Source organism: Phoxinus phoxinus, assembly GCF_949152265.1.
Source record: "Phoxinus phoxinus genome assembly, chromosome: 4".
Classification (NCBI taxonomy): Eukaryota; Metazoa; Chordata; class Actinopteri; order Cypriniformes; family Leuciscidae; genus Phoxinus; species Phoxinus phoxinus.
This window is the reverse complement of record NC_136879.1, coordinates 7063162-7072991: the sequence shown is the minus strand read 5'-3', so window position 1 is coordinate 7072991 and position 9830 is coordinate 7063162. Positions and strand designations below refer to the sequence as shown.

General features: G+C 39.4%; 2 protein-coding genes across 2 annotated transcripts; one reads left to right on the top strand and one right to left on the bottom strand.

The window, feature by feature from the left end:
* The first annotated feature begins 4783 nt into the window (after positions 1-4783).
* On the top strand, positions 4784-6756 carry LOC306997429 (uncharacterized protein). The gene is made up of 4 exons (XM_079610737.1): positions 4784-5189; positions 5318-5578; positions 5688-5780; positions 6150-6756. Exons 1-4 carry the CDS (start codon positions 5060-5062, stop codon positions 6410-6412), a joined length of 747 nt encoding a protein of 248 aa, XP_079466863.1. The 5' UTR covers positions 4784-5059; the 3' UTR covers positions 6413-6756.
* A 672-nt stretch (positions 6757-7428) lies between these two features.
* Positions 7429-9445, bottom strand: LOC306997441 (uncharacterized protein; the record flags this gene model as incomplete). Its single annotated transcript, XM_079610746.1, has 2 exons — positions 8928-9445; positions 7429-8326 (listed from the first exon to the last, which is right to left on the bottom strand). Exons 1-2 carry the CDS (start codon positions 9236-9238, stop codon positions 7429-7431), a joined length of 1209 nt encoding a protein of 402 aa, XP_079466872.1. The 5' UTR covers positions 9239-9445.
* Between the last annotated feature and the right edge of the window lie 385 nt (positions 9446-9830).

The following is a 9830-nucleotide window of genomic DNA, read 5'->3' as shown; positions in this document are numbered from 1 at the left end:
GCTGCGTCATCTGCAAATTGACTAATTTTAAATTCCTTATCAAATATTAAGATCCCATGCAAATCGGGGTTGTGATTTATGAGCATAATAAGTGATTGGGTGGCTAGAATAAACAGTTTGGGAGAAATCGGGCACCCTTGTCTAATACCTCGGAGCACCTCAAACCTAGGAGTCATACCAGGATTCAGGGACACAGAACTATATATGTCAGTATAAAACATCTTAATTATTTTACAAAAATGATTCCCAAAACCTAAAAAACCTAAGACTTCAAATAAAAAAGCATGTTCAACAGTGTCAAATGCCTTATAAAAATTGAGAAATAAAATAAAGGCATCAGTATCAATGAGATCTCGATAGTCAAGCATGTCTAGAAGCAATCTGGTATGATTGTGTATATTTCTACCTCTCATGAAAGCAGATTGACACTCATAAATAATATGTGATAATCCCTCATTCAGACGATTAGCATAGACAAGTGCCAATAATTTATAATCAGTACATAACTAGGTAATTGGTCTCCAATTATCCAATAACAGATTATCTTTGTTAGGTTTGGGAATTAGAGTGATGAGACCATGTTTCATAGTGGGAGAAAGATTGCCTTTTGAGATACAATCTAAATAGGCATTACAGAGCATTTCCCTGATATCACTCCAAAAGAAACATAAAAACTCCACAGTTATTCCATCTATTCCAGGTGATTTCCCCTTAGACATCTGTCGAACTGCCAAGTCTAGTTCCTCAATTCTTAGCTCATCTTCCATAGATTGTTTAAAGTTATCATCCATTGTCTTTTTAACCCCCTGAATCCTATTTAAGAAAAAACAACAATCTTCTTTACAAAAGAGGGATTTATACAAATTACTATAAAAAGCTTTGATTTTTTCGTTTACTTCTTGATTTTCAACAATAACATCATTGATATTTAACTTCTGAATATTTTTCTTCATCTGTCTTTGTTTTTCCAGACTAAAAAAATAAGAAGAGTTTTTTTTCCCCTTCTTCTATCCAACGAGCCCTTGAACGAATAAATGCTCCCTTGGCCTTTTCTAGATATATATTATCAAGATGGGACTGTAAATCGTTTAATTCAGTCTGCTCTTCCAGTGTCAAATCATCTTTACAGCACAAGGTATTAATGTGACTAATGATGTCCCTTTGTCTTATCTTTTTAAGTGTTGATGATTGCTTACATTTCCTAATAGCTATCTGTTTAACTTTGAACTTGAACCATTCCCATTTACTCAGAAAACACATTTCCAATTCACCTACTTCTTTAACCAGTTGTTTAAATTCATTAACTTCAAAACTCAGTATCTTCCAAGAGGGTATTATTAAATTTCCATATGGGGTTTATGTTATTCTCTCTTCCACCAGGAGAAAGGGTCAAAAATATTACACAATGATCAGTTAGGGGTGATGCTGAGATTTCACATCTATTTACCCCATTAACTAGATTGTCTGAGGCCCCGTTTACACGATGGGAAAACGCAGATATTTCTCTGCGTTTTGGCCTGTAATTTACACGAAAACGCCGTTTTTATCCCAGAAAACGATCATTTCTAAAAACTCCGGCCAAAGTGGAGATTTCTGAAAACGCCGGTTATATGTTGTCGTGTCAACTGGGAGAAACGGGGTTTTAGGTTCTCTCTTGTCGATTCTGAGGATTCTGATTGGCTTGCATGGCTTTATCCTTCTCCCTACACTGCCGCCCATAGGTTTAGCATAGTTATAAAGGCGCTCGACGGCGTATTTATGCGGGTTGTGTGCACGATGTTATTATTGAAAACGGAGGGGGAGAAATATTCGTTTCTCTAAATACCCGGCTATGTGTAAATGTGGCCTGAGATTAACCAATAATCCAATCTTGAGTACTGGCCATTATTAGATGAGTTAAACCAGGTAAATTGTTTTCTGGTTGGGTTTTTCATTCTCCAATAATCTATTAGATTGGCCTTTGTGATCAATTCAACTATTGTTTCATCAAATGTGTGACAGTGTCTCTTTAATGGTAGGCGGTCTAACCAAAGATCAGGGGCCAGGTTAAAATCTCCCCCAATTATTATTCTATCCGTTGAAAAAAGCATTTTCCATTCTTCTAAGAATTTACCTAAGGACGAGAAGAGATTTTTGTTCTGTGCTCTTTTGTTATAACCATACACACATAATAAAATGTAGTTTATACCATTCATTTCTGTTGCGACCATTATCCAATAGCCAGTAGGGTCACTTTTATGGTCAATCATTTTCCCAGGAAATCTATTTAACAAAATCATAACTCCTGCCGAGTGTGACGTTCCATGACTGAAAAAGATAGTCTCCCCCATTGCAATTTCCAAAATTTTGTGTCAGCCTCAGATGAATGGGTTTCTTGCAAAAAAACACAATTAGCCCTTTGCTCCTTACAGAAAAGAAAAATAGCCTTACATTTTATATTATCTTTCAACCCCCTAGTACTTAAAGAAATAAAGGACAACATTTGAACATATCAAGTTCAAGGCACTGACGCTTGCTTACAGATCGACCACAGACTGGTGTTCTGGTGTTTTTTATACATAGTATGGTTTATTAATATGATGTGTACTGAATTTGGTCTTTTAATATCACTGTCTTAGTACAGTAAGCCACATCAAGCCTTTTTGTATAACGGTTTTCTATGGTAAGAAAATGCTTAACGTGTAATTAAACGCGTTGCGTTCATACTCTGGGCTCATCTGAATTTTTGACAGCCATTCAAATGATGGCAAAACAAGTGTTCAATTTGGGTCCGCTCTCCGGTTATCGATCAAAGCGTATCCTTCCTTTGAGAATGCCCTTTTACCCGTCTTTCTGGCTTCTTGGACCAGTGGCCACAGCTTTGTGGCCACGATTCAAAAATAAAGAGTTGTGATTGGTTGTAGGCAAACGTGTGCTTTAAAGGGGGCGTGTTTAAAAAAGGGATTTATTTTTTATTTTTTTACTCCACAGCATTTTCTTATAATGGTTTTCTATGGTAAGAAAATGCCTAATGTGTAATTAAACGTGCTGCGTTCATATTCTGGGCTCATGTGATTTTTTATACATAGTACGGTTTATTAATATGATGTGTACAGAGTTTGATCCTTTAAATAGCACTGTCTTAGTACAGTAAGCCACGGTTAGCCTTATCTTATAATGGTTTTCTATGGTAAGAAAATGCTTAACGTGTAATTAAACGCATTGCGTTCATACTCTGGTCTTATCTGATTTTTAATACATAGTATGGTTTATTAATATAATGTATACAGAGTTTGGTATTTTAATATCACTGTCTTAGTACAGTAAGCCATGTTAAGCCTTTTCTTATAACGGTTTTCTATGGTAAGAAAATGCTTAACGTGTAATTAAATGCGTTGCGTTCATATTCTGGGCTCATCTGATTTTTTATACATAGTATGGTTTATTAATATTATGTGTACAGAGTTCGATCCTTTATTATCACTGTCTTAGTACAGTAAGCCACAATTAGCCTTTTCTTATAATGGTTTTCTATGGTAAGAAAATGCTTAACATGTAATTAAATGTGTTGCGTTCATATTCTGGGCTCATCTGATTTTTAATACATAGTATGGTTTATTAATATAATGTATACAGAGTTTGGTCTTTTAATATCACTGTCTTAGTACAGTAAGCCACGGTTAGCCTTTTCGTATAACGGTTTTCTATGGTAAGAAAATGCTTAACGTGTAATTAAATGCGTTGCGTTCATATTCTGGGCTCATCTGATTTTTTATACATAGTATGGTTTATTAATATTATGTGTACAGAGTTCGATCTTTTATTATCACTGTCTTAGTACAGTAAGCCACAGTTAGCCTTTTCTTATAATGGTTTTCTATGGTAAGAAAATGCTTAACATGTAATTAAATGCGTTGCGTTCATATTCTGGGCTCATCTGATTTTTTATACATAGTATGGTTTATTAATATGATGTGTACAGAATTTGGTCCTTTAATATCACTGTCTTAGTACAGTAAGCAACGTTTAGCCTTTTCTTATAGCGGTTTTCTATGGTAAGAAAATGCTTAACATGTAATTAAATGCGTTGTGTTCATATTCTGGTTTCATCTGATTTTTAATACATAGTATGGTTTATTAATATGATGTGTACTGATTTTGGTCTTTTAATATCACTGTCTTAGTACAGTAAGCAACGTTTAGCCTTTTCTTATAACGGTTTTCTATGGTAAGAAAATGCTTAACATGTAATTAAATGCGTTGCGTTCATATTCTGGTTTCATCTGATTTTTAATACATAGTATGGTTTATTAATATGATGTATACTGAGTTTGGTCCTTTAATATCACTGTCTTAGTACAGTAAGCCATGTTAAGCCTTTTCTTATAACGGTTTTCTATGGTAAGAAAATGCTTAACGTGTAATTAAACGCGTTGTGTTCATATTCTGGGCTCATCTGATTTTTTATACATAGTATGGTTTATTATTATGATGTGTACAGAGTTTGGTCCTTTAATATCACTGTCTTAGTACAGTAAGCCACGTTAAACCTTTTCGTATAACGGTTTTCTATGGTAAGAAAATGCTTAACGTGTAATTAAATGCGTTGCGTTCATATTCTGGGCTCATCTGATTTTTAATACATAGTATGGTTTATTAACATGATGTGTACTGAGTTTGGTCTTTTAATATCACTGTCTTATGCTGCGTTCACACCAAGCGCGAATATGCGTCAGGCGCGAGTGATTTCAATGTTAAGTCAATGGTAAGGCGCGTTTACGCGCGTCTGGAGTTCTTGTGGCGCAAATGAGGCGTTTGGCGCGGCGCGGTAGACGCGAATTCGCCTCATTCGCGCGTCTAGTTCGCGCGAATGACGCGAATTGAGCGTTTGGCGCGTTTGGTGCGATACGCGCGTTAAGCGCGAATTGTGCTTTTTGTGCATTCACGCGTTTGACGCGAATTCGCGTCTGCCGCCCGAGTTGAAAAATCTGAACTTCTGCGTCAAATTCGCGCCGCGTTAACCAATCAGGAGCCTGCTTGATGTTGTGGCGGCAGGCCCGCCCAGAGTCATTCATTCAAAATGGAGGAACGTATAATTTTAGCTGTGAGCAGTCGGCCGGAGTTGTACGACACGACTTCGTATATATACAGAGACAGAAATAAAAAGGACCTCGCTTGGAAGAGTGTCGGTGAGGAGATTGGGCAACCTGGTAAGTTGTAAATAAGTTACACATTTCACTTTTGAGTCATGTACAACGGCCTTCCCGCCGTTTTTTAAAACTATTTTCCCCCTAATCTACAGCTACTTTTCGCTAAACAAGATAATGTGTTTATTCAGAGGACATGTGCAGGAAAAAATGGAAGAGCCTCAGGGACACGTACCTGAAGGAGAGGAGGAAGGAGATGGATAAGAGGAGTGGGTCAGCAGCAGGGTCGGTGAAGAAGTGGAAGTACTCACTGATCCTGGGATTCCTCGACCCCTTCGTTACCCCACGGGAGACCACCAGTAACATGGGGGGGGTCAAGGCCCAGGTCATTGAGTACAACCACCCCAGGGACCAGGGAGAGGGAGAGGCGGAAGTAGGGGATACGGAAACAGGTGAGTTTTCAATTAAGCCAGTTTACAAGGCATGTGCTGTCATTGTTTACAGATGAAGAGTATAATGTAATCTCTCTATGACTATTAACATGTAATATTGTCTTGACAGAGCCTACTGATGAAGAGGCTGATCTGAGATCCCCTGCCGCTTCTCCTGTCTCCTCAGTCCCTGGTCCTTCGCTCCCTGCTGCTGCACCCACAGGTGTGTGAACATGTCACGTGCAGAAAACATCAGTACAGTATACACTCATAGCTTTAACATTCACTAATAATCATTGTATTTGTAAATGCAGACTAAATTCTATTGCAATGTATGCAACCAATCATCTGCATGCTTTTTAATTACTGTTCATTTGCATGTTTATGTTCCTGATGTTTATATGTCTGAAGTATAACTTTATGTAAAATGTTAAAGCAAGTTCAAAATAATTTCACACTTGTATTTAAGCACTGGCTGTGTCACTCACACAGGCACAGATATTATTCTCCCAATATCTAGACAATTGTGTTATTTCAATTATCATCTTTCTGTCTTCTCATTGCACTGTGTGTTGTATTTTTGATTTCACAGGCCAACAGAGGAGGAGAGGCACTCGGCGGCCGCGTGATGGTACGTCGGAGGTGGAGCAGACGCTGCTCGAGCTCCTGAGGCGTCCTCCAGCTCCACCTCCACCACTACCACCACCACCGTCTGCTGACGAGCACTTCCTCCTCAGCCTTCTGCCTTTTCTGCAGAGCATGCCGCCTCAAACAAAAGAAATGGTTAAATTTCAAATTTATAAATTGGCGATGGAAAACAGCACCGTTGTGCTAAATTTGGAACTAAATAATTAAATAAATTAATTAAATAAATAGAGGCCGCAGGCTCTGCAGGAAACGCAGAATGCCCTCCTTCCTCTTCTCCTTTGTTCCCTGAGGCTTTTCCACCTTCCAAGCGAGGTCCTTTTTATTTCTGTCTCTATGTAAATAGTTTGTACATATAGTATTTTTTTTAAGTTTATATTTTTATTTATAATCAAATTATTTTATGTTTGGCCTGAATAAATTATTTTGAAATATGACAATGCCTAGTGTGGTTCTAATGCACAACATATACATCATCAACACATCATAACTTGATTTTAATATATGACACATTCATTTTGTATTGAATGCTATTTATTCCATATCTAAATCTTAATTATATGAAACTTTATTATAGTGTAGTGTGTCTACTACACTATACTGTCACTATACACTATAGTGTAGTGTGTCTACTACACTATAATAACAGAACAATAATAATTATAATAGTGTGTATACTTTAGTGTGTCTGGACAGTGTTGTGTGAGGAAAACAAAGAAATCACAGGACAGGTTAAATACTTTGGGAGGCTGGCTCCATTTATCAGCAAAACAAAAATAAATCACAGATTTTACAGTAATAACCTGAACAAAGAAATGGCACAGACCTATAGAATTATTATCGTGGAAAACCGTTGAAAAAGTTATTGACTCAGGGTCTAAAATTATTAAATGTGCATGTTGTGGTGGACCTGACAGCCTGGAACTGGGCCAGCAGGAGTAGAGCAGACAGATAGACCAGACATGACCTGCAAAACAGAGAGGAGGTAGAACAAAACAACATACAAACCAATAATCAACATATTGCATTTAATAAAAATAAAAAAAATATATATATACACATGTGTGTGTGTGTGTGTATATATATATATATATATATATATATATATATATATAATATATAAATAATGGAGGTAAAACTCTTTTAAGATAGTCATGCTCTTTATAGGTTTGTGGGTGGCTCTTAAAAGAGCCGTTGTGGGGAAGTCATGAGGAGGACTTCAAACACTACTCTGTCGGCTGCCATGCTACCGCTCCCTCCGCCGAGAAGTGTGCCATGAAGGCATCCCTCACTCGGACTGCCTCTCTGGAGGAGTTGTTTGCCGCAACCCGACCCAGACCTGGCAGCGGCTCCTCTCCAGCTTGTCCCGCGCCCCTCACAGCAGGTGCCTCTCTCCCCTCCGAACACCTCATGAAATTGTGGAGAAGACACGTCGCCTTCACACACTTCTCCGCAACTTCAGGGTGGACCTCGATGAGCCGCCGGTACATCCTCCATTGTAAGGAGAGGATGCCAAAGGCGTTCTCCACCACCAGCCTGGCTCTGGAGAGACGGTAATTGAAGACACGTCTCTCCGGAGGAAGGCTGCGTCCAGGGAAGGGCCGCATGAGGTTCCTCCGCAGCGGGAACGCCTCATCAGCCACGAAGACATGGGGCTGGGGTCCTCTGTCTTCAGCACCAGGTATATGCTGGTCAGGAGGCAGGTGAAGTGTGCCAGCCTGGAGAGCCTGTCCAAAGGCGGAGTTCGCCAGAATCCCACCGTCACTGGTCCTGCCGTACCCCCCAACATCGATCACCCGGAAGCGATACTTCGCATCCACAACTGCAAGCAGAACGATGGAGAACGTTCCCTTGTAGTTGTGGAACTGGGATCCTGAGTTTGGGGGTGCCTTCATCACCACATGCTTCCCATCCACCGCTCCAACGCACAGAGGGAAGTTCCATCGCTCCTGGAATCCCTCTGCGATGGACCTCCAGTCATCGGTGGTGGGCACAGCCATGTAGTCCTCCACAAGGCAGTCCCAGATGGCAGTCACTACCTGGGCGACGATCTGGCATACTGTGGAGACACCAACCCTGTAGCTGGACGCTATCGTCCTGAACGAGTCCCCAGTGGCAAGAAACCTAGAAAACATTTTTATAAATATTATTAAAAGTACACTTGTAGTTACATATTCAACTATACAATCAACAGGTATACTATTAAATGGTTTATGGTATATTAAAATGCCAATAATCACTGTGTTTATACAGAGAAACATGACACTGAATATTTTAATTTCTAGGTTAATGTCTAGGTTATAGCTAACTCAGTATCACTAGTAAGATCACTGTGTTTATACAGAGAATCATGACACTTTCTAGGTTAATGTCTAGGTTATAGCTAACTCAGTATCACTAGAAAGATCACTGTGTTTATACAGAGACACGACAGTATCACGTCTGCCAATAGAATTTTAATTTCTAGGTTGATGTCTAGGTTATAGCTAACTCAGTATCACTAGAAAGATCACTGTATTACAGAGACACGACAGTATCACGTCTGCCAATATAATATTTTAATTTCTAGGTTGATGTCTAACTTAACGTTAGGTTATAGCAGTTAACGGAGTAACTTACGCTATCACTAGAAAGAGCGCCAACAGTGGTATCCGTACCACAGTTTAAAAAAAATATTGATAGCATAGCAAATACTGTATTTAAAATAGCATATACATTTACTAACCGAAGACAGATGGACAGGCGCTCCGCAGCTGGGATAGAGCGCCTGTAGTTGGTGTCCTGGAGGGTGATCCTCGCTCCGATGCGGGACAGCAGGTCATCAAACTGGGCGCGGGACAGGCGGAAGTACCGCTGAAACCGGCCGTCATCCAGCCGCAGCTCCTGGAGCAAATGGTGAAATTCGCCAAACTGGGTTCGCCTCCGAAGGGTCTGGTGGACCCAAATACGGCGACGATGATCCCTACGCCGCTGTTCTGCTCTCCAGAGTAAATACAGTGCGGTGACTCTCTCGGTAAATGATCGCTCATCAGACATCTTGTAAAAAGATGGCCGCCAGCGGGTCTCGAAACTGACTTTCGCCTCTTGACGCGCGTGACGCGCGTAAATTTCGCTTCAAACTTTTTTTTTTACGCGCGTCAATTCCGCTCTTGACGCGCGAATGAACACAAAGTGGTCACGCGAATAACCAGACGCGGCAGGCGCGAATTTTGACGCATATTCGCGTTTGGTGTGAACGCAGCATTAGTACAGTAAGCCACGTTAAACCTTTTCTTATAACGGTTTTCTATGGTAAGAAAATGCTTAACGTGTAAATAAATGCATTGCGTTCATATTCTGGGCTCATCTGATTTTTATTACATAGTATGGTTTATTAATATAAAGTATACAGAGTTTGGTCTTTTAATATCACTGTCTTAGTACAGTAAGCCACGTTAAACCTTTTCGTATAACGGTTTTCTATGGTAAGAAAATGCTTAACGTGTAATTAAATGCATTGCGTTCATATTCTGGGCTCATCTGATTTTTAATACATAATATGGTTTATTAATATAAAGTATACAGAGTTTGGTCCTTTAATATCACTGTCTTAGTACAGTAAGCCACAGTTAGCCTTTTCGTATAACGG